General features: G+C 47.3%; 1 protein-coding gene across 1 annotated transcript; it reads left to right on the top strand.

The window, feature by feature from the left end:
• The first annotated feature begins 15,105 nt into the window (after positions 1-15,105).
• On the top strand, positions 15,106-24,894 carry STC2 (stanniocalcin 2). Its single transcript, XM_082006143.1, has 4 exons — positions 15,106-15,823; positions 17,949-18,091; positions 20,634-20,845; positions 24,427-24,894. Exons 1-4 carry the CDS (start codon positions 15,673-15,675, stop codon positions 24,818-24,820), a joined length of 900 nt encoding a protein of 299 aa, XP_081862269.1. The 5' UTR covers positions 15,106-15,672; the 3' UTR covers positions 24,821-24,894.
• The last annotated feature ends 438 nt before the right edge of the window (positions 24,895-25,332 follow it).

Genomic DNA, 25,332 nt, shown 5'->3' with positions numbered 1-25,332 from the left:
CAACCCTTAAAAATAAACCCCTTAATGATGAGAATGTCGGAGAGGGCAGGTAGGACTTTCCTCCCATATTTTCTGCTATGATATTCTTTATCTAAAGCTTGGACAGAAACCAGAGACTTGTTTTTAATTCTTCACCAAAAATAATAACAGCAAATTATGTGATGCTTACAAATAATAACCGTCCAGTCAAAGGCAAACTGTTTTCAGTTCAGCCTAACAACACTTCATTGGTTTGGTGATTAAGTGGTAACCCAAAAGTTAACTTCCTGGAAAATCTACTGTTGTTATAATGAAATTGCACTGTCAGAGCCATACGATAGTTCTGTCTTTAATAACAATGCAACAGACATTGAGGGAAATTCCTGTGGTCGTCTGTCCTATTCAGATACAGTTATCATCCAATAGATCATCAGCCGTACAATAGTCAATGGTGTTGCAAAGTTTTTGACACAGTTAACACATTAACACATTAGACAAATGTAGGATTTGAGCCAATTCTTACCAAAGCCAATGGAAAAACTCCAACAGAGTTGTACTGGGCACAGGGATGCTGTCACACGTATTGTCAATCACATAGGAAACAAGACAATCACAGCAGCTCTCTTCTGACATCAGCGTCTGCCTCTACTTGAGGCTTTGGCAGACCCTCATGAAAGACTGGCTCTTTTTCTCCTGTTTCTTTTAAACACCCTGAGAATCACTGGGGTTTGTTGTTTTGCACAGGGCACTCAAAAGGACATCGTCAAGGTTCACAGAACTGAAATCTAACTAATTTTTGCCTTTTCTTCTTAAATTTCATATACTTTTTAAAGTGTGATTTGATTTTTACCCTTTTGCTTTACCCGATGCTTTTTAAAATAAAGAAGCAACAAACCTTTGCTTTACAATCAACCCCACTATCATAAATCACCAGCTCTGATCGTGTACTATTGAAGTGTGGTCATATCAGCAAACATGCCAGTATATCTAACCACAGAATGTATTTTCTGAGCAAATGTTTAGTAAAACTCGTATCATTTGCTGACTAAGAGTTCATTGGGATTGATCTGCTCGGGAAAGGAACATCATGGATGAAAACATACTGTTCCTTTACTGTCACAATACTAACACAGCAATAAACACTATCTCAACTGACAAATCAGGCTTAAAACAACAAAATCCTTGTGCAAATGGTGTGCAGAAAAACCAGAACTCCCGGTTTAAACTAAAAAGCTAAAAAATAATGAAAGAGAGAGAAAGACTGTATAGTAATCATTATGGCACTGATCCCTGCTGGGTTGAAAAGCCAAATGAATGAGTGGGCAAGAGAACCTGATCCTGGAAATATGCTCACAGAGACATAAGTAGGAGCCTAAATCCAAGATTATTTTCCCTTTTTGTAAAATCAGGGTTTCAGTAGCAGAAGGAGACCTGTACTTTCCCTATTAAGATTAAAAACTATTAGCCCAAGGCTGAAGAGGCAGAGACAGAACAGATAATAAGTGCCAGCGAGGTCTGAATGAAGCTTCTCTCTCCCTTCCTCTCTCTTCTTCCCCATCCCTACCTCCACCCACATTTGTTGCTATCCGTGATTTTGTATTTTAGCACATCTGCACCAGCCCCTGCTGCAGGGACAAGGCTGCTGCGTGGGCAGCCCAGCAGGGAGTTTCTTGGCTCTCCATCCCCGCCTGAGAGCTTGGCAGAGGCAGGAGCTGTGCAGGTGGAGCAGCAGGTCGGCAGCCGAGCTGGTGTTTCCCGTTGCTGCGCTGCTCTCGCCGATGCTGCACCAGAGTCAGCCCCGCTCCCAGGGAGGCTGTGGCACGTCCTCTTCTGCACTGGCCAGACCTCAGGGGACCGTCCTAGCAGCAGGTGTAGTAAGCTGCAACACGCTTCCTCTCTCCAGTACGCTCTCCTCAGCAGATGCTTGCTGTGTTGCATCTGTTTCTGAGAGAGATCTTAGCTTTTGGCCTAATGCGGTACTTCAATAGCACTTGATTAAGTTGCCCGGAGAATACAGCCTGTGCAAGCACTACCTAAAGGAGGTGTCTAGTCTCCTGTCTCAGAGCCTTCAAAGGAAAATGGTTGGAAAAGATGATAAGCAGGTAAATGGCTACTTAGTTGGTGATGATCCATCAGCATCAGCCGCATAACACCAGCACCTGTTAGCAAACTTTGCCCAACATAATACCCGTATCCCCAAAATTTAAATCCCGTCAAAAATAATCTCTTTTAATGAGGTGGAAAAGCATTGTGAGGGACGTCTTTTTATTCGCTGCAAGGAACACAAACTTACTTTTTTTGGCTGAAATTCATAGAAGACTGCCTGGTTTACATGAGGAAATGGGGAATGAACATTCACTGCAGTGTGCCTGCAGAGGGAAAGAAATCACTTCTCAGAAAGGGCCAAGTTCAGGATTTCAGCCTGCACTTTAAGCAGAGGCTAAGAGTAAAGTCCTGCCTGTTGGAATTGTGAAATCTCTGTAAGCAAGTTTAGAAGCAAGTATTAGCACAGCTGGCAAAGGCTTTCAGCTAGGAAAAACCTACTCTACTGGTGAAGACATGCAGGACGGTGCAGATGAACTGGAGTCTGCAAAAGCACATCAGACGGCAGGCTGTGTGGACTGGAGAGCTGTTGAGAAGCCGCTGCAGTATCCAGGAAGGATTTTAGGTCATTATACCAAAGTGCTTTACCCATAGCCATTAGTAAAATATTTTTTTCTCTGTTCCCTGCATGGACTCTAGTTTTGCAGGCAGCTACAATGAAAAGCTTTTGAAATGCCAGACAGACAGAGGGAGGAGATGGACCTGACACATAGCATGCCATGAGGAGACTGGTTTGGTAGGTCCTGATGGAGCACTTCAGCCCAGTAATGGGTTTGGGAAGCAGCTTGTACCGAGCTGAACGCAAAATTCGTAATGGGAAAAGATGCCTGTTCTTACAAGGGCTTCGTTAAAAAAGCTTTTGTGAAAAGTCAGGTCATAAACAACTGAACGAAGGAACTTCAAAATCTACATTGGTGACGAAAAAGAAGGTACGGAATGAACCTAAATTAGACAGAATCCTCCAGGGAAGCAGAAATAGGGATCTTGTTAAAGCACCAGCTGTTAATTCCCATCTGTATGTAATTTCCATTCCTATTGTCTGTGTAGAATAAAGCCCTTCCAAAAAGGATCGTTAGTGAACTGGCTAAAAACTGGAGGAGGCCCAAGTGCAAGCTTGTGGTAGGTGTCCCACAGCTCGGAGGAGGCTGTCTGTTTCCCATGTGGGTTTGAGGCCAGATGACATTTCTAGGCAGTATAGAGGTAAAGGTCACCAGTGACAGGATTGCCCAAGTGTAGGGAAACCACATTGGGGAAAACTAGAAGTTGCTGAAACAGCAGAGTCACCACCAGCAACTCTTCCCAAGGCCCACGCAAAACGCTGGCCACTCAGCTGGCATTGAAGGTATGACACGGACAGCTTGAAAGCCACATTGCTGATCAGAAATAACTCTGACCCATGGAAAACGTGCATGGCTGAAGCACATGGGAACTGCAGGAAGTAAATAAACTATAATTATCAGCTACATCAGGAGAAATCCAGCTCTTAGTGAAGTTCATGCCTGTATGAGGGGTAGGTTTTTAATAAAATGATCGCTATCTGTAGTGCTGTTTGGTTTGGAGTCACCTCCACTTCAGCTACCTGTTGTTCTACCACTGTGAACTGTAGCTGATTAACTGAGTAAGGTGCTGGTTTGGAGTGAGTTCATCGGTCTTTTAACTGTCCTGATACATTTTCCCCTGGACATTTTTCAGACTTCTCCAGTGGATGGGAATAAGAACAAGTGCTGACTCTGGGGTCAACTCATGGTTTCCCCACAGTTCCTGCAGGGTGACGGAGCTTAACTGCTCCCCATGTGAACCCTGAATAAAATTATGGCAAAACTCATTCATGACGCAAAGGATTCTCCATGTGCTGATGTCATTTCGACTGGCTGGTGGGAATCAGCTGTCCACTGCTGGACCAGTTCATGCTGGGCCAAAGACCGTATTCTGCAGGAGAATGACATGACCAAGTGGCAGATGCAGCTGGTGGAAAGTCACGTCACAGGGACAGAGTTCAGAGTACCTGATGTCACAAGAGAAGAGGTTGGCTCTGAAATAGCTCATGGAGTTAAAGGCTGGCAGATGTGAGAGCAGAAGGAAGAGAAAGGACGTAACAAGAAAAGCAGCTCTCACAAAACGTTAGTCCCTTCTCCAGAAATGAAGAAGTTAGGACCTATGTCTCATCCAACATTAGACTGCACTTAAACTTACAGCTCTCCGGAAGCTCTGTCATCATCGCACTGGTCAGATGGCAATGAAAGAGAAACAAAATCACATCTTGGAGCACAGCCAGAGGCAACTACCTAAACTGTCCTCAGCAGACCCAGTTGCAGTAGGAAGAAATGCCAAGAGGTATTTAGGCATATGCATTGACTACTGAAACCTTCATTTACAAACGAACAGATCTACTGTCACCTCCTTGTAGCAGGCAAAGATAAAACACCAGCAACCCAGGATAAAACACCAACAGGGAAATATGTTCGTAGATAGACACCATCAGACACCTGTGACACCATCAGACTAAAGCATTACCCAAGTATCAAGGCAAAAGAATTGATGCCCTGGTCTACTGAATGTCATTCAAAACCATAGATATTCAAGAGAGATGTCAGATGATGATACATGATCTAACCCAAGATTTGAGGGGTGAAAACGTCTTCACTTAGGTTATGCCATTTGTGTCCTTAAAACACAGAGGGAACTTTTGGTAGGGGAGTAACAGACACCAAATCATTTTAACAGGATAAAGTTTTTATTTGCAGGGACCAGACATCAACTTGAGAGAAATCATCTCCTCCTGGTGGGATGTTTAATAATCTGATTATTTCAGGAGACACACTTTGGCACACTCAGGTGATGGAGTGATTGTAGGCTCCAGGAAATTGCAGAGGTTTGCTCAAAACATCGCAGAAGAGGCACAGAACTATTATGTCAGCTAATTAATTGAGATTTTTTACTGGGAAAAGGAATACTTGATCTGTTTTAGACAGATAATATTGCTTAAAATCAATCCCTTCTCATTTATCTGAATTCAATGGACTTCAAAACCAAGCTGATCTCAAATCACTATCCATCTCATCTCCCCCAAAATACCTTCAAGCTGTCATTCTGCATTTGAACCAGTTGAGGTGATTGGTAGGCAGGGATTGTGTCACCTGAGGAATCTATAAAGGTTTTGAGAGCAAAATCTACTACTAAACTGGAGCCTATGGTTAGCAAAGATGTTACATGTGAAGACCAGGAGTAAGTTTGGAGTTCCCTGGGATGTGCTGTATTCCCTCTACTCGCCCTGTTTTTTGCAGGGTGGATAACATGCACAAACTCAGCTGCGTTGAGCCACCCAAGCCTGGCTCTCTTTCGTTAGGTCTGTTTTGATGTACAAAACATAACTCAGGCTCCCTGTTCTTGCATAACACTGTCACAAGACCAGTTTGAATCTATTCTGCTTTTTAGCCAGCTGAGGACATCTGCACTGAATGCTGCTTTCCAGGCACGTAGTGAGGAATGTATACACATGCAGTATATATAGACATGCGTACCCATACATCTATCTCCGGGGTGCCCTGGATTGTACTGTGCAAGGAGCACTCTGGTGGGGGTACACTGGGGTTTCTGTACCTAACAAATCTTACCCAGCAATGAAGGAACTGAACAGCCTATTTTTTGCAAATGCAAAGACAAAGATTTTGGCCTGCTTAGTACATCAAGACTGCCACACACGTTCATTGAAAGAAAGGCAAATGCTGAGGGAACTCCATAACCCTCCCAGACAGATGCAGAAAAGAATTTGGAAATACCCCAGTGTGTTCCAGCAGCCTATAATGGGAGACTGGCTGTGGAAGAAGAATTGCTGGTATGATCTCAGGACTGAACCCACTGTAGTCAGACAGTCTGCCCACAATGATGGGCCCAGCCAAGACAATACAAGCTCTATACTCACTGATAATCTAGACCCAAATACAAACAACATCCCCGTGCCCGACTACGCTACCCAAGCGGGCAGATGAACGTGGAAACGTAACGTAGACAGCAGGCTACCTGGTCTCCTAGCTTCAACACCAGTGAAATTTCTTTGCTGCTTTCAAAAAATCCTAATGGGGCCAGTTGAAATGCTGGATGTAAACAGCTCCTCCAGCCACAGGCAGTGCTGGGTATTCCTAAGAGTACTAAGCTCCTGTGTGTATTACACGGCTGCCTCTATTCAGGAGGCTAAAAAGGAGTTCAGTCCTGCTTGTATATGCTGGAATCACTACATACAGCGTTCCCATAAATCATAAATGAGTATTACTATGTCACTAGTTAGGACAGTTGCTCTTATTATTGAAAAACCTTCTGGCAATCCAATCCTAGTGCCATCCAAGCCGAGGCTGGCCTCAGTGCAATTTATACCAGGCTCAAGTCTGTGCCCTGCAAACAGTTTCCCAGAAAGACTCTGGCAGCTAGACAGTCAGGGTTAAGGCTGCTGTGCCCGTTCTCCATCATATTCCCAACCCAAGGGTGAGACAGGTTGACACTGAGCCATTGTCACCAGCCACACCACCACTGTGAGCTGCGTCCTCCTCCAGGCTGCTCCACAGCCGCTACACTTCGGAGCCAGACACAGCCTGTTTTCCACTTGGGATGAAACACCTCGTGTGTCACAGGGGACTGGGGAGAACCAACCCTAACCTTCCTGCTGTGGACATTATTCACACAGGTGAATCTCAGCAGACGCTCTCTCAGGGTACCCAGCAAAGCCAATGGTGAAAGAAGACACAAAAGCGTAGGCAGCATTTACCTTGGCCAATGTGCCATCAATTATCAGAATAGAAACTTGACTAAACACGGAGACTTGAAAAGGCTGGGAGGAGTCCTGGGAATCAGCAGAAGACCATGGACACCCTGTCTGTGGTCTCATTCTACACATTCCACCCTCCAGTCAGCTCTGTCTGAACCGCTTACCCAGAGTCCAATTTATTCCTGTGGATTTGCAAGAAACATGAATCCTAAAACAAGATGTACTGGAAGTTCAGTACATGGTATTAAAGCTAGTATCTGTCATGTCAATTCTGTCTCTCCCATTTATTCATTCTGCTTGTTATTATCATCTGACTAGAATCTACTCATAAACAATACCCTTATGACTTTTTTCCATGCCTATTTATTTCCTAAGTCATTGACTTGCTTTCCTGAGGCTATTAAAAAAAAAAATTTACATAAACACATCTCTGTTTTGAAATGGTCCCTAACTACTTATAAACGCAATAGGACATCAACCAAAAATCAAAGCATATTTGATACATGGGAACCACTACTGTCTATGAAAAGGTGTGTAGCTGAAATAGTCCCAGGAAAAGACCCACCCAACACATACACAGAATCCATTTAAATAAATATAGGGTCCAGCCTTGGTCCACAGACGGGCAAAACCCTTAGGCAGGTGGGAGAAGAGCCACCTGAGCAATAGCACAGGGGAACATCCACGCCCCAGCAAGACGTGCCGATACAGTTGTACAGTACTGCAGTACCACGGCTTATTTATAGTCGGATGGGTGAAAGAGTGGGAGAATTTAATTCCATTCATGGACATGTTTCCAGGATAAAATCTGATTACACTAGAATAGAGAAGACAGCAAATATTATCTCAGAGGGTTTTTCTCACAGAAAACAGCATCCAGCAATTCTTGCATTTTGGGTCATAGATTCAAAGTAATTTAGAATAAGGAGAAAAAATACTTCTGAAATAATCCCTTTGCAGACATGAGAAACTACCATGTACGGTCCCATGCTGATGAGCCCAGCTATAATCCAGTCTTTGCTTTCTGCTGACTAGCTGAGCTCTCGTGGTTTATTATGTCAGTGGAACCCCTCAAAAGAATTATAGCCTTTTATTCAGCTCTGAACCATGTATTATTATGAATACTAAACTGGTTCAAATAGTCTATTGGTCCTGCTATAACATTAGACAAAGTCTTAAGTAATTACCTATCTCTTCAAAGAATGTGTTTTCATTGGCATCAAATCCCACTGAAAGCAGGCGTGCATGCTTGTGGATACGCTGCGCACAACGTCCCTGGAGCAAGCACATGGCAACATATAAACAAGGGGACAGAGCTCCCACCACAACAGCACTGCAAAATAAAAGGCTTCCACAGCAAGCAAAAAACTAACCTTAATCAATCATAGTAAAAACACATTAAATGATGGTCGGAAAAAATACAGATGCAGATGATGCAGGCAACATGCATGTCACAGTGGCAAACTGCAGGTTACTTTGTGATAAATAATAATTACATGTATTAATAAAGCTACTTTGAAAATAGATGTTAGCATCAGCCCTGAAAAAAGATGGGCTCAGACAGGTTCCTGCATCTAAGTGATCCCAGTGGAATCAGTAGACCCCATGACAGCATACAAATTTCATTTGTATTTTAAAAGTTGTCTGTTCCAGTATTGGTAACTGCTCATCTAACACCCACAAAGCAGCAGGACCACGGCATGACTCCGCTCGTTACGCTGAGCCCTGTTTTTTCTACACACTGTCTGCAAGTCCTGCTCATAACTGATAAGATTTGGGGAATCTTCTTAGTCTCAACTGCCTGGGCTTGACAATTAACTATTCACTGAAATGCTTTTTTTTTCCCCCATGTTAATTTAAATTCACGCCAGGAGAATACAAACCCATAAGTTGTGTCATGTAGGTCACAAATGGACCAGCACATGCAAGTACCTCTAAGTCCACATGGTTTACAGGCTGTGCTCTGTGTTGGGGCATCTGCCTAGTCCCATACAAGTGAAATGAGAGGTTCCAACAAGAAATTGTAATTAGGCTGTGGGAACAGTTAGAACTATGGGTTAGGTCTTGTCTGATCTGCACTGGGAAGTCCCAAAGTAGCGGGAAGTCTGTCTACACGTCCAAAGTGAAACGTGGTTATGAAAAGCCAACGAGAGTCCAAGATGGGACTGTAGAGGTGCTTTTTTGTCTCATTCCTCCTACCCGCTCTGCAGAATTGCATTGAATTTGTCGGGTCCAACATGAAAACAAAAACTGACCTTTGATTTCAGTGTCAGCTGTTGGCTGAAGTGCTTCAGTGGAGAAAAAGCATAGGAGAGGCAGGCAAATTATCCATTCAATTTGTGTTTGCTGGCATCTGCGCGGCCATTCACAGGAGAGGCAGATTCACTTTCAATCTGAGGTCAAGCCAACTGAGACCCAGGACTGGCGGGTGGGGAAATTTAAGAGCATTATATTGTTTGGACTCTGATTCTGGAATCATTGTATTCTGCAGAGAGTCGTACTTTGTGGGCGGTGACTACGGTGCTATAATTACCACTATAATTACACTGGCATGTTTCCTTCTTGGCGAGCCCCACGGAATTACAGTCCCGTTACCTGACCTGGGTTTCTGATAGTCCTAGCACGATGGACAATATCATTTTTTTTGGCCTGGCCGCAAGCTGGTAAGGTTAGTATGAATTGGAAGGCCAGGCATGCCAAGACAGTTTCTTCCAGAGCAAAAAAATTGTTGCCAATGTCCACTTTGACTGCAGCTATCACTTGTGGCTCCTTCAGGAGGTGAGGTGGAGGAGGAACCAAGGAACCAGAACATCGGAAGAATCTGGCACTGCAAAGGAGAAGGACACCCTGGGACTAGCAAATCTCACCCATCTTTAACTTCTGCCTCACATAACTGCATCGCAAACACACATAATCTGGGTGTGTCTGATAAATGTCAGCCGTGACACTTAAACTTAATTAAATTATTTGCATTGGGCTTTGGCATTAATATCGTAGTGGTAATTCTCATCTCTCCTACAGCTATTGCTTCAGGATTTGGCGGGTTCAAAAATGCGAAAACATCTTGTGTTGCAGGTGGAACCCAGTTTCTCTCTGGGTTTTGATTCTGCCCATAATGAAGCACGTCTTAACCTTGAATCATGTAAAACAAAGCGGAGACTTAATATATCAGGTGGTAGTCTGACGGGGGACCCAGATAACTCTTTTTTGTTTTATGTGAAAGCATGTTTTTCTCAAAATCAAAGAGGATTTCTGCAGAAGAGCTGTGATGAGCTGCTCCTCTGAGCAGGATCTGACACTGCAGCCCTCGGTCGGGAGACGGAGCTTGCTGTGTCCCAGCAAGCTGTTGTCTGGATGAAACCAGAGACTCCACTGCAAATCTTTTGCAGATTCTTCTTTTCTTTATAGCACACAGGGGGATTTGGTTTTGGTGACTTCGCTGAACAATTCTCTGAATCAAAGCTTCTTCTCGAAACTCTTCTCTGGTTTCTGATGTATTTTTCTCCCTGCTCATTTGGAGTCTGACCTGGGAATATGGGTGTTACAGGATGTTCAGCACTTCTCTGCATCAAGCCACAGCTGACTTAGGTAGCCACTTCACTCAAGGAAATTATTTGAGGTTTTCTGAGAGCCTCTTGACAGTAGGTAAAGATTGTTTCAGCTTGTGGGAGTGCCAGCCTAGAACCCTTTATAACCTGAATGACATGTAATGTCATAAAACTCCTGCTAGAACTCACTCTGTCCTTTCAAGACAGCAATTTTGATGTCAATGTCTGTCTTTTGAACCATCACATCGCAGCTCATCTGGATAAGAACCAGCAAGTCGGAGATTGCCTACAAGTATCTCCTAACAAGAGTCCCTTCCATGTATTATTTTGGTTAAGAATATAACTCAGCATGTCTTGCAGATCTCTTCCCCATTCTCTCAGGGGGAAAAAAAATGTACTACTGTGAGAAAAGAGGAGAAATAGATGCTTTTGGCCAATGCTCTTATCTGGTGACTAAGCAGACTGCAGGCTGATATGTCTCAATCTGAACAGCCACATTTTGACAACCCTTTCCCACATAATTACCAACAGAGCTTCCATTTTTCTTTAGCTAGTGCAGTAGTCACAGAAATCATGACTGTTCGGCATTATCTGCCTTATATTAGTTGTAATCACATCACATTTTTGTTTATATCCACAAGTAATAAAAACCATGCATATCTTTAGTTTGACTTAAAGAATAAAGTAAATACATAATTCTGGCAAATTGTTTGGAATTATAGTTTAACGGCATCTGGTTCAGATATTCTGCAGTAAATTGTTGGCACCGACATTGCCACTTTTTTTTTTATTTGAACCAAAATGTTCTCAGAAACATGTGTTTTTCGTCCAACTTCCATGTAATCCATTTTATGAAGGCCACAAAGCTTACGAAGTTTGAAACTTAAACTACCTGAGCAGAAGGGATTGTTTCTGGACACTCATTACACAGCTGATTAACTGAGGAATAAACAATTCTGGCATGCAACCTAGCATGTCTGTTGGTTTGGCTTTTTGTCTCAAGGAGTTGTCTTTCTCGAAATACCTCCCCAGGTACAATGTGTACATTCCACCCTGTTTTGCTCACAAATTACATACCTCTCTTTTATGTCAAGTCCAATATAGCTGCACCAGGTTTTCTTATTCCACATAAAAAGTAACCAATTACTTGAGTAAATACCTGTTTTAAAAATATCACAGAGTGGTTTCCTGCTGCTCTAAATACTAAAACGTTCGGCAGGATTTCTGACCCCTATAAATCTTTCAAATAGTTTATATTTTATCAAGGAAGCCAGACCATCTTTAAACCTGGTGCATAACTCATTGCAAGACCATTTCTCAAATACTTGATTTTTACACAAGCAATCAGGAAAAAAATGGCTGTATAATTTTTTACCATAATTGGCTCTGACTTTTCTTGCATTTCATTCTCTGTGGCTTTATTGTCAACTTCTGCTCGTTCATCATAAAAACTACAGTTACCAGAGATTCAAAAACACTAAATCGATGATAGATGGGGGAAAAGTGGCTTAAAATACAACCCTTTGAAGCTTCCCAACAGACCTACATTTACTGAGCCTAACAGGTTCTCCACTGTCAAATCCCATTTCAGTCACTGTCAGCAGCTTTATTCGCACCATCCGAGAACCAACTTGTGGGAATTAAATCAACATGTTCCCAGAGCAGGTCCCGCACCAGGAGGAACCAAGTCCAAGAGGCAGCTTCACTCCGCTCTCCCCCACCACTTTCCCAGCAATGCTTTGCAGCTCTGGGCTGGCTTCGTAATGATGTGTCATTTGCAAGTCAGCACCTTGCGCTAAGCCCCGAGGTGGGGAAATTACCCAGGGGAAGAGGCAACAATAAATTCCTCTGTCTTGCTTATTTTCTCAAGTCTGATGAAATCCCGTTGCGCTGCTGGGGCTGCACAGCGCAGCTTACTCTAACTCTACTGTGAAATGCATTTAGTCACAGATAAAAAAGCCAGAATCCAGACCTTGGCACACCTTCTCCACAGCATCCTCTTCCCTTTTGAAGTCATTGGCCTCTCCGTCCTTCGTGACTGGGTGTGCTCGCTCTCTCCCTGTGCGCCAGAGCCTCTTGCACAGCCTTCCTCAGCCTTCACCTGCCTGCAATGGCCTTGCAGGGACACAGCCCAGTTAATAATCATGAAAATAGCTCATCTCCCTAAAAACCCCAAATCATTAAAAGCTTCCCATTTAAAGGTAGTTGCAAAACGCTCGTACTACTGCTTAATCGTATGGAGTTTTAATCAAATTCTGGAACACTCTTAAAAAGTAAAACCTATGTATGTCAGCTAAAGGGAACTCAAAAGTGTATTCCTAAAAGCCAACAGTCATTCAAAACTTCTGGAAGTAGCTGTGATCCTCTCTAAAGTGTTACTCCTCAAACACGTCATCAAACGCCTCGCAACCGGCCACCATCCTGCGCCTGCATCCAGGCAGGCTCCCTGCTGCTGGAGCAAAGCTGCAGGCTCAGTGCCTCAGGATTCAGGCATCCCAAGTCTCCTGGAAACCAGCCTCTAAATCACTGGAATTGGTAACTATCCTATAAAATTACCTGGCACTCAAACTGGCAGTCGATCGTGCTGCCAGGGAGCGCGTTCCACCGCGCTCCAAAAGATGCCAAGTTTGCTAGAGCATGACTTGTGTATCATCGCGTGCGTTTTTCCTGACAGCGCTCACCGTTAAAATGCAGGCGCAGCTCCTTGCCTTGCTTAAGGAAGGGCTGCGCGGGACCAGATCCTCTCATCCCAGGAGCACCCTGACGAGTGTCCTCGCGAGAGAGAAAAGCAGGGCAAAGTCCCGCAGCTCTGCGTGCCACCCGCCGCCCAGCAACGTCTGCTGAGCGGGAAGAGATGGAAAATGCTCAAAGTGTGGAGAGCCGACAGATTTCTCCAGCAGACAGTGACACGAGGGGGTGCTATTTTAGGCACGGTTTTGGTGAGGGAGATGTGAAAATAACCTTGGATGGAGTAATTAATGCAACATGGGCTGAAGGGGAGGACGAGCTGCGCTGGGGCAGCCAGGGCTGCATAGGTCGAAGGACACACTCTCAGAAATGCTGAGGCCTGACTAGAGAAGTCAACCAGAGGAAGGAACCCGGGGTCTGGCACATGGAGGATGCGCGGAATTCCTTTAAGTCAAAAGGGCAAAACCCATCCGAAAATTGTAACTTTAAAAAAAGAGGCAGAAAGATTGATGAGGAATGGCTGCAGGAGGGCATCAGACCGAAAGCAGCAGGGAAAAAGAATTAGGAGAAAGCACAATCTGTGAGGCACAAGAAAAAAAAAATGTATTATATGTATAATACAAACTTGCTGGTTAGGAACAGTACATTGGTGGTTCCCTCCTCTGACAGAGAAAACTGCTGTCCCTTGAATTCTCCTGCCCATGCTCCCTTTGTGCTGCTCCTGAGCTCATTCAGTCCCTGGCCTTTGAACACTGGAGATGAGACTTGTTAAAAGTCAAGCTAGCTAGACCTAGCAAAGGCAATTAAATAGCAAAACTCTTCAGCAGTATAAATAGTAAGAGAACAAGGACAAAAGAAGGGCCACCAGGCACTCCGGGTGAGGTAGGAATGAAGAAGAAAAACCTATTCCTTTAATAGTCCTGTTGTCAAAAAGGGCAGAGCCCATCTCAGGGACACCGGGGCTTTGCAGACATCCGCACTGGCACAGCCAGTTCCTTACAGGAAAGCTGCAAGTTGCAGTTTTCAAGGCAGCAGCGTATTGATAAAAGGGAATTTCCACACGAGCTTGGCACCACCGTTAAGAATCTCAGTCTTAAAAAGATGTTTCGAAGTCAAACCCTAAAGAACAATAAACAAACTTTGCACCGCTCAGACCCAGCAAACAAACCTCCTGGCCTGGGACAAAACCAAGGAAGGCCCAGGCGAGCGCAGCCGGCGGGGATGCCGCGGGGGCTGCAGGGGGGGTGACAAACCGTGCCTGCTGGTGCACAGCCGCGGAGCCATGGTCCTGCGGCGCGGTGTCACGTCCCGCCGAGGAGACCCTTGCTCGGGGAGGTGTGAGTGGATTTCCTCAAGTGCATTTTGACAGCTGTGAGGAAGCGGGCGGCGGCAGCAGCTGGAGACATTCCTGGCTGCGTCCCCCCCCGGGCGGGACCCCCGCCCCCGGCACGGCGCGGCACGGCGCGGTGCCCCGGCACCGCCGGGGGCTGCGGGGGGAGGCAGGAGCCGCGTGGGGCCTGCGGGGTCTGATGAAACATCTGATGCGCATTACGGCAGGGCGAGGGGAGACACGCACGCTCCCTCCCCAGCGAGGGACTCCCACTTCTCATCACCTGCTGGAGATTTCCCTACGTGTGCCCCCCCGCCCCGCTCCAGCTACCGGGCAAAAGAGAGCAGCCAGAGTCGGCTGTGGGGTTCCTCTGGGGGGGGCTATTAGGGGTGATGCTCTCCCCCCGGGGGGGGGCGGGCGGGCGGGGGGGGGGGGGCAGGGAAGGCAGCGCCCGGCCCTGCTCGGGTCCGCTCTCGGGTACTACGTCCCCCCTCCCAGGTGATGGATTTGGCCCAAATCCCCTCGGAACTCGAGGGTACAAAATCCCAGGGGAAGAAAAGAAAGGCGGGAGGGAATGGAAGATTTCCAAGGAAGTCAGTGCAATAGCTGCTTCGGAGAGGGTTTGGGTGGATTTTTTTCTTTTTCATCAAGTCTTGCAGTGAGGCGTCAGTGCCGCAGGACGGCCGGCGCGGCGAACTCCGCTGCTCCCCGAGCAAGGGCAGCCGTGGGAGCGGCCCGAAGTTGCCTTCCCGGCCTCGCGGCTGCGGGGGGAGCAGAGCTCGGTGCTGCCTCCCTCCCTAGCCGCGCGCTTGTCAAAATCCAATTTTTTCCCCTTTTTTTTCTTCCCCCCCCCCCCCGCCCATAACCGCCGGGGACAGGCACCCCGCACCCTCCCGCCGCCGCCGGGGGTGCGGCCGCTGCCCGCCGCCCCCCGCAGGCCCGTCCCCTGCGGGGCCGGGGGGGCGGGAGGCTGCAACCTGCCGGCGGGGCAGGGCCGGCCCCCGGCGGGCGGGCGGCGCGGGGCGGCGGCTGCCATTGGCCGCGGCGCGGAGCGACACCTGCTCGGCTCCCTCATGCGAGTGACACCGGGGCTCGGCGGGGATATTTGAGGCACCCTCCGGCGCCGCCGCCGCCACTCCGCGCTCGCCGCCGCGCCGGGCACATGCGGTTCGCGGGGCCGTGGCGAGGAGCGCGCTGGGCCCGGGTGCGGCACCCCGCGGGGGAGGACGCGGCGGCGGCGGCGGCGGCGGGGGGAAGGCGCGACCATGTGCGCGGAGCTCGGCGGCAAGCTGCTGGCCCTGGCCCTGCTGCTCGGCAGCGCCCGGGCGGCGGCGGGCACTGAGGCCACCCACCCGCCGGAGGGGCCGCAGGACAGGACCCCGCAGCAGAAGGGGCGGCTGTCCCTGCAGAACACAGGTACGGCGGGCCGGGGGGGTGTGTGTCCCTCGCCGCTTCTGGAGCGCTGGGGCATAGCCGCGTGGAGTTATGACAGGCGTCTTATGTCGGTGTCCGAACTGTCAGGCATAAATCATCAGAGGAAATAAGAGCCCTCTCCTAATTGCCTTTAAAGCCCGGCTTTGCCAAGCACGTGTTGCCCTTGCTACGGCCGCGGCGGCACTCCGGCCGAGCCGCCTCTGCCGCCGCGCCGGCCGCGAAGTCGGGCCCGAGCGGGGCCGGGGCCGGCGGGAGCCTGGCGAGGCCGGCCCGGCCCGGGGGTGCTGCCCGCCGCGAGGTGCCGGGCTGGAGCCGGAGAGGAGAAAGTTTCTGGGCGTAGCGTTTGAAACCGGGTCGGGGTTAGCGGGAGGGAGGGGGCAGCGGCTGGAAGTGCCCGGTGCTTTGCCTCCTCCACCGGGCGCCGCGCCGCGATACAGCGGGCCGGGGGTTCTCTCCTCCCCCGCCCCCTGCGCTCCCTCCCCCGGGTATTATCTGCCTAGAAAGAGAGAGCTGAGGCGTGCACTTTGCTGGATCGCTTCCCAGCCGTGCGAAGAGAGCGCGCGGGATCCAGATGCTTCCCTTCCCCCCCGCTTTTCTCCTTCCCCCCCCCCTTTTTTTTAACACTCTCCGTGCTGCGAGACGTGTTTGAACACACACGAGCAGGAATGCACGAATGCCCATCAGGGGCTGCCACATGTGAATCACGGCACTGTGCAGTTCTCAGCACGCTGGAGCCAGGACATGTGATCCGGCAAAGGGTTTGCATCCGGATGCCAACACAAGCACTACAGCTGAGCTCCCGGCCCCAAAAAAGCCCAGCTCCGCGCTCTGCAGCGCTCCACAAAGAACTCCATTTTTCCACACGCACACCCCCGGTGCCTGCGTGTTTGCTCAGCTTTTCGCGTGGGGCTGAGACAATCCCGGGAGCCGACCCCGGGGCTCCCGTGTCCCACCCCCAGATCCACAGGGGCAGGTAGAAGGGGGCGGGGGGGGGGGGGCAGCGGCAGGGGTTTGGTTTTGAGCTGGGGGAGTCCTATGAACTCCGTCAGACTCCGCAGTTACATCCGTGGCTCCTCTCGCTGCCTTGCGGCGGCGTGAAATGAGCCCGAAAGTTGCTGTAAAGACTTGCAAATGGCAAAGGGGGAGGCTGGCGATGTGTGAAACCCGCTGCGGCTCGGAGGGGGATTAGGCTGGCTCCCAAGGGCGAGCTTTAATTAAAGGTACCACTAGAGCACAGAGTACAGGAATTCTTAGCATCCTCAGTTCTGGTCTAAAAGCTGCCCCTGTTTAACTTTATCCCCAGGCTTTTTCAGCAACCACCTTCCCTCTGGCAGTACTACTACATCCATTTTTTTTTAAAGGACCAGAAGCTGTCTTGTTAAGAATTTAAGATTTTTGGGGGTGGTTTTTTTTTTTGGTGAGTATTAGACAGCATTTTTTACAGTATTACATAACATCTGAAAGGGCAGAATAAAGATATATGTAACAGCTAGCTCCAGTAGATCTATTTGATGCACTACATATATAAATATATTTTTTTCAGTTGTTTTCTGCATAGGTGAGGACATAGTTGCAGCTTTATGCAACACCTGGTGCGAACACTTTATTTATCAGTGGGAGTGTTGCCATTAACTTCATAGATATCACGACAGGAGAAGCCCAGTGATCTGTAAAACACATTTGCACTAGTTTCTGGCAATTTAGCACAAGTATCAGAAATGAGAAATTTTAGCTGGTTGGGTCCTGAGCTTCTCACTCTGGTACTTGAATTTGATGGGGGACTTTGTACAAGTCAGATAGCAAAAATCATGCCTCTCCTTTGCTCCTGAGGAATGCAAAAGCATTAGACAGTTCTCAAGTGAAATAGCTTGACGTAAGCATAGTGGATTTGGCATTTACTTCTCGGATATCACTTTCATAACCTAATACACCCAAGTTTTGGCCTAATTTCTGCAAAAAGTGGGCATGCTGTGGGTATAATAACTGTTGTCACATGTGTTTTTTCTTTTGAACTGATGATGTTAGCAAAATAACTCTTTCCCTCCCCACCCTACCCACCACCAACTTCTGTGAACAGTTCTTTAACTGTAATCAATGCTCATTTTAGCTGAAATCCAGCACTGCCTGGTTAATGCTGGCGATGTGGGATGTGGAGTGTTTGAATGCTTTGAAAACAATTCTTGCGAGATCCGAGGCTTACACGAGATCTGCATGACATTCCTGCACAACGCTGGAAAATTTGATGCCCAGGTAACACGATGAAATGTCCTACCTATCTGCTTGCTTCCAATATACACGTGGCATGTATTTTAGTTCTTTAACACATCTTTGGGGAAAAAAAGTTACCATTACGGAGAAAACCTACTTTTGCACATGACCAGCTTCAAATAAGAATTTTTCTGGTGAAGGGCCCAGAATCAAGACCCCAGAACAGTAACAGAGCAGCACTGTGCAGCCTCTCCCAGGAGACAGGCTGTCTCTAGCTACAGCTCCCTGTGATCACTTTCTCCTCCTGTACCCAGGATAACTAAATCAAGAACACCAATGTAGCTGAACATGGTTTTCAGAAACGCTAAGCAGCTTAAGCTTCTACACCATGTGTGTTCAAAGCTGATTCTGAAATGCAGCTTGAGCACCCAGCTCATTTAGACGTATTGAAATATTTCTCTATGTGCAGTTATTAAAGTTGGTTCTCAAGACTTTCACACAACCATTACAGGCAACCCCCAAAAGCTGCTGTATTCAAGTAAGTCTTTGGTTCAAGCAGTAACGTTAAAATGCAGTACTACCATGGTATGCGATACTAAGTTTGTCTCCGTCATTTTCTTCCCAGACCATTTATGCATCACTGGGACATCCTGTTATTATGTCTTGTAAACCTACTCCCCCATTTCAGTGTGGAGGGAAGAGAACTTTACGATGGGCCAGCAGCATTTGGCTTGACCATGCAGTTAACAGTATAACTTCACTAAAAGCACCAGCCTCATGGCACTGCTAAAAGCATGATATAAAGTAGAGCTCTCTTCAGGATTCAGCCTGTTCCACAAGGGATGGTGGGACCACCCAGTAGGAAACACTTTTGAAGTGCTGGAGTTTTAGGCTCAAATTGTCAAGGATGTACAAAGGGTCTGGCTAGCCATTAAAACGGGAATTGTTTCTTCTGTGGGTATCTGAAAACCTTCAACTTAATTTCCAAGTGGCTTCCCGAAAACATTCATTTTTGCACAGTAGTCTGTCAATGAACAAAGTTGACCAAAGAAGTAAGCTCTGTTGGGAGGGGAGGGAAATGTGCCTACAAAGGCTGAGCGTAGCCATTGATGCCTATTCCCTAGGATCCCCAGATATTGCTGATCCAAAACAGCCCATTTCACATCCAGGCTGTCGCCATTGCAGTGCAGAAGTATTGAACCCCTGGAGCTTTATTTAAAATAGAGGTGACTGTAGCCTCTGCTATGACATGGCTGTTCATGGCTCCTCTCTGTATTATCTACAGTTATTTCCGACTGCATTAAATGACGAGACATTGGCCATTTCCTGTTCTCTGCTTTCCGCTCTCCTTCCCTCTCTCTGAAACCTGAGAATTTATGTCAGGTTTGGTTTGCATAAGAATTTTCTTTTTCATCCTTATTTGCCTAATGTGCTGCGCATGTTTGTTACTGAAGGGGAGGGCTAGTAAGTGCCTTTGGTATAGGGAATAGAAGGGGATGATGACCGAAGCAGTTCTTTGATCAGCAAGAAACACTTCTGGCTTGAAACAATTTGGGGACAAAATCTTCTTGCAGGTCTGGGTGAATCTTAATGTCAGTGGAGCTGTGCCGGTGTACTCTTTGGATAAAGGTTAACAAGAATTTGGTCTTTGTGAAGCACTTGTGTAAAATAATCTGAAGCTAATGAAGAGATGGAGGCAGTGCAGGAGGCTTCCACACACCTATTGCTCAGCACAGTAAAGGGGGTCAGCAGAGCTGTCAGAAAGTGATACACACACCGTGGATGGCAGCTATGGTACCAGGTAGCAAAGAGGAAAAGGAAGGAATGGTTTTGGTGCCCACTAAGCAGTTGAATGAAGGAATCGCAAATAGCAGTTAAGTTAAAGAGATGCTGTTGAAGCAGCTGTCCTGCAACTTACTTTTCTAGTTTCTTGATTTGATTTTTTCTTTTAACCTTGCTTAAAATTTATTGCAGCAAACAGGCTTCAAGACACTGTAGGATTATTATTAGTGCTGATTTGAGTCGCTCTCTGAGGAAGTGCTAGTAGAGAAAACACTGACAGATGGGGAATGGACAGATGCATATAGACAATGCAGACATGTCTATGAGTTTGCAAACTAATTTTAAAATTCAAAAAAACATATCTTGCAGTTACTGAATGGGTTTCTGCTTGTGGTCCTGGGGACCTCAGCCATGGCACGATGCCCTCCCCTTTGTGTGAACCTGCTGTGCTGACATCCCAGAAGTGAACAAAGCTAGTAACTCAAGGACTGAATTATTTCAGGTGCTTACTTCTGCCCTTTCCCTTGTTGGGCATTCAGCTGTTGGGGTAGAGGAAACCTCAAAATACCAGTGAGGAAGCCCTGTGTGTTCAGCTCCACTGGAATAGCAAGACCAGGTATCTTGGCATGATCTCTAAGGGCAGAGAAGCAACGAGAAGAGGGGGGGAAAGCAATTAAGTGGTACCCTTAGCAATCTAATAACCCTTGACATTGTCCTACAGAGGAGCAGCTAGCTGGGCATAAATCAGCTGCTGTGCTTAATGGACAAAAATACAGACCTACTCCATTTCTTTTCTTCTTAGGGAAAATCCTTCATTAAAGACGCTCTGAAGTGTAAGGCTCATGCCTTGAGGCATAAATTCAGCTGCATCAGCCGTAAGTGCCCTGCCATTAAAGAGATGGTGTTCCAGTTACAGCGGGAGTGCTACCTGAAGCATGACCTCTGCTCTGCTGCCAAGGAGAACGTCCAGGTCATTGTGGAGATGATTCACTTCAAAGACCTGCTGCAGCATGAGTAAGTGCCTCCGTGCTAGTGCAGTCAGAGGCGTGGGAGCTCCTTCCAGGAGCACGATGGTGCCAATGGGTTGTGCATCTGCCCAAGAGCTGTTTCACCTCCCTCTGGCCTTAAGCATGTCCTGTTTTCCCAGGTACCAGACCAAGGTAATGCTTTCTTCACAGGGGCCCTTGAAGACTAGTTTGTTTATGAAGGGCTAGATGTGACTGTGGAAGGGAATGAAATGGGTTGAAGTTGGATCTGTCTGTCTCTTTGGTCCTTTACCAAATACAGTGTCAGTGTCTGCTGTTTCCAGAGGCATCTGACAATGTCTCTCTGCTTTCTGAGCTCAAAGACACTGCTCTGGACCCCAGTATCTTGTTAAAGATGACAGCTAGAGGAGTTGGGGGAAGAAGGTCTATGCAAAGTTGTCAGTAAGATGAGAATTTCTTCTTTAAATACATACTTTCAAATGTCTTGTAGTTAATTGTCCCTGAAAGAGCTGCAGTCCCCCAGGTAATCTCCCATTCATCTTATTCCTTATTAATCTCAGATGCTTTTTAATAAAACATGGAGGTGTACAAAATGAAGGCACAAGTCAGATTTTTGAGGAGTTCATCCCTCTAACTGGGAACACAGCCTCCCTCCAAGGAATGGCAGGCACGAATCCTATTTGGAATTGATCAAAGCTGCTACATGACAGCAACAAACCAGGCACAAGCTGTTTGTACCAACTCTTTGTGCACAAATGCAAAAATCAGAGCCTGTTTTTCTTGCAGGTGAACATCTTGCTCCCAAACAAGAACGCTGAGCCACAGCCTGGCAGCAGGCTTACCTTAGAGCATCTTCCTACCACGCCTCTATGCTGCCTTATCCCTAGCAGATACTAGCACAGAAACCCCAAATCCCAGTGATCGTGACAGATACTTTTTTTTTTTAACAGAATCATTTCTCCTGGACCTTTAGCCTTGCATTTTCATTGCTCTCCAAAGGAGCTGTGGCCAAATTCCCTTACTTTCTGTTGAAAACCGCTCCCCTCTAATACTTCAGCTGCTGTTGCAGAGAGACTCTTTGATTTCACTCTCAAATGCAGAATCGTTTGCTGTGGTTTGTATGAGCTGAACATGGTGGGCTGAAGGCATGGTGCCCAGGGTGAAGGGCCGCATCCCACTGCCTGGGGGAGAGGGGAAGCAGGGCTCCATCCTGCACTGCAGCACATCTTTGTGGGCACTGCTCAGGCTGTGTTAGTAGGCTATAAATTGGGTGCTTGGTACCAGTTAACCCGCCCCCCATCATTTGGAGACGTGAAGAACTATGGAAGTCAAAGGCCTGACCAAAGAGAGGTTATCCTTGTTTTACAAACAGGCTAAAGCAGGAATGCTCAAAGGCAGCTACTTATTTCTGGGGAGCTTAACTGGGGGGTTCTCATTTGAGAAGAGTCAGATCATTCAGCTGAACACCTATAATTTGCACGATCTCATTTAGAACTTCTTACACTTCATTTTCAGCATCACACAGATGAGCTTAAGTCAGAGCTTAGCTTTCCTATGCGGAACTCCCCAGCCAGAAGCAGCGAGCCAGCCTCCTCCCCTCCCCTAAATTTAGAGGCCATCTCTGAAGCTTTTGAACTAAGGAATTTGTTCAAGATCAATAGGCAAGTGTGGCAGAGCTGGAAATAAAATCACGTCTGCTGACTTGCAGCCTTGTGCTCAGTTCAGGTACTATGGTCAGGCCAGCTGAAATGCAGAAAGTAAAACAGTGAAGGAGAAACGGGCCAGTATTAATCCGCAGGGCTCTGGCAGACTCTGAATACCTGAAATATTTGGCAGCTGAGCCACTTTTTAGTCATACCAGCAAGCTTTTTCTTACAAAGATTTTTGTAAAGGTTATGCCCAACTTCAACAACTGATTTATCTTCCCCCCCTGCTCACCCTCCTGCTGGATCACTTGGTATGCAATGTGCTCAGTTCTTTCTCATCTTCTATTTTATGTTTAAAACAAAAACTAGGAGTAGAGAAGCAAGTGGCAGCTCTCAGACAGTTCTCTGACTATTTTATTCTGTTTTCTTCCAATGAGTGTTGAGGAACGCGCTTGGGGCAGCAAAGTCTCCTCCTGAGTCAGCTGTGGTGGGGTGGGGGTCAGGCTGATTCGCTATGGTGGAAGTGGTGACAGGCCCTGGCAGATCGGTCGCTGCTGCATTCCAAGTAACTGGTTTTTTTAAAGGGCAGAAACAATCCAAACATGGGAAATATTTTGAGATAGGGGAATAGTAGGTGGCTTTCCAAGATTAGTCATTCAAAATGAGTTTAAGCAGTTGGGCAAAGTAAAATCAGGGCAGTGTCAGACACTGATCGTAATCTGTTGGTTTTCCGTGTCTCTTCTGACTTAGTTCACGGGAAGAGATTTAGACTTGTCCACAGCCCCCAGAGCTGGTGGATGGTGTGCCCAGAAGGTACATCCCCACCACCCCATACAACCATGACTGCTGACCCCAGGCAGTTCTCCACTTGCACTGCAGATGGTTCCTACCAACCTAGAAAAAGAATTTCCTACTTCTAAGCACGTCCTTCTGGGCCTGGTAGCAGCTGAGCAGTTGTGTCAATAGACAACATCAATATTGACCCACAAAACTTGTGACCGCAACTATTTTAAAATTGCTGCACTCGGTGACCCGAAGCTGAGGAAGCTGAAGTGCCTGTGCTCAAGGCTGTGTTGTGCTGTGGGGGCACAGGGGGACGGACGGGAAGCAGAAACGGTTGTTTGGCCATGGCTCATTTGGAGTCCCTTGTTTAGCTGCAAAAAGATATATACTGACAGCTGTACTCAACTGTGTAAGGAAATGAAGAAGAAACTTGACGTGGGAGGAAACAGTGCCAACAAAGTGGATTTCCGTGTGTCTGAGCTCTATGCAATTGGATCATGACTCCAGATCAGATCTTGCTTCTGGTGGAGATCAATACCTGGTGCTTCAGGGAAAGCTAAAGATTATGAGAAAAGCCAGAGACCCTCTAGGTGAGTGTCTGCTGCTCTTTGCAGAGGTGAGGAAATACCTCCCTCTTGCAAATTAGTGACTGGTGAGTGCTCTGTAGCAGTCATTCACCTGGAGATAGCAAGCTGTTTGATGAAATTGATGGCTCTGGACATGAGCAGGTCTCCTTTGTCATGTATCCTGACTAATAAAGCTGAAGGGGCTTGGAAAGAGATAGAGGGAGAAGGCATGAGATCTTCTGTTTGACAGCCCCATTTTGCCAAGCACGTAGACCTCCTATCTTCCTCTGGACATTACAGTTCTCCCAGAGCATCTCTGGTGCGGGAGCAATCAAGGCAGACCCAGCACTTGAGTGAAATTTCATTTCACAGGGTGACATCATGCACATTTCTTAGAGCAGTTTGTCTGATTAGAATACAGTACATTGCATGATGAACGTACGGTGCAGAATTGCTCTACAAGGCTGCCGAGTCGGTGGGTAGCAGGGGGCTAACGCTGCTGAGCTGTGCTCTGCACTGGAGAAGGTAAGGCAGAGAGGCCATTACACTTGTTTACTGATAGATAACCCTTACATATTTTTTGACTCTCCTCTCACTGTTTCCTTTACCTCTAGACCATATGTTGACCTAGTGAATATCCTGCTCACCTGTGGCGAGGAGGTGAAAAAGGCAATAACAAGAAGCGTCCAGGCCCAGTGTGAACAGAACTGGGGAAGTCTCTGCTCCATCCTGAGCTTCTGCACCTCAGCTGTGCATGGTGACACCATCCTGGGTCCCGAGAAGAAGCCGGGTGAAGCCAGCAAAGCCACTGCTGGCCGTGGGGACATGCTGGCCCACTCTGATTCTGACCACAGGGAGACCTTACGAGCATCTAAGGGAGAGAGAGGTACTAAGGGCCACTTGAACGCCCATGCCCGGGTGAAAGCTGGGGGCCACAGTCCCAGAGGGGCACATGGGATCATGGACCGGGCAGATGAACTGTCCGACTTCTCTGACATCCGGAGGTGAAAAAAGGCACCAACTCCCCACCCCCCTTCCCCCCCCCCACATCCTCCCCCTCTACTGGAAACCTCCTCCGTTGAGTCCCATCTTCCCGTCTATGGACATTCCAAAGCATTTCCCATTCAGAGGTCAAGCACAGGGCATTGCAAGATATATATGGACCTCAGCAACAGTGTATATAGTAGCAAAGGGAGAGCAGTGGCAATGGGTTATTGATCCAGCAAACTCGACACTTGAGCAGCCACCAAATGTGGCAAAATGTCTCTGACTAAATCTTTTTCCCCTTTTTTATGAAGCGGACATCAGCTGAAACTTAGGAACTTATTTGGGGATCGTTGGGTTGTTTTGGGGGGTTGTTTTTGTTTTTTCTTGGTCCCTTTGGGCTGGGGAGAAGGTTCCAAGAGGGCTCTGCCAGATTGCATGTGGCCACTTGTGGCTTAGCACCTCCGAAGGTTTAGGGCGCAGCCTTACAGCAGATGGCTGAATTCCAGGGGGATTTGGTTTCTGCCTGTGACTGA

This window comes from Phaethon aethereus (genome assembly GCF_964289735.1).
Source record: "Phaethon aethereus genome assembly, chromosome: 14".
NCBI lineage: Eukaryota > Metazoa > Chordata > Aves > Phaethontiformes > Phaethontidae > Phaethon > Phaethon aethereus.
The sequence above is the reverse complement of the archived record's forward strand: the minus strand, read 5'-3'. Positions and strand labels throughout refer to the sequence as shown.

Coding starts and splice junctions, on each gene's coding strand:
- STC2 (XM_082006143.1), top strand. CDS start 15,673: ATGTGCGCGGAGCTCGGCGGCAAGCTGCTGGCCCTGGCCCTGCTGCTC. Junction 15,824..17,948: donor GCTGTCCCTGCAGAACACAG/GTACGGCGGGCC, acceptor TGCTCATTTTAG/CTGAAATCCAGCACTGCCTG. Junction 20,846..24,426: donor AAAGACCTGCTGCAGCATGA/GTAAGTGCCTCC, acceptor CTTTACCTCTAG/ACCATATGTTGACCTAGTGA.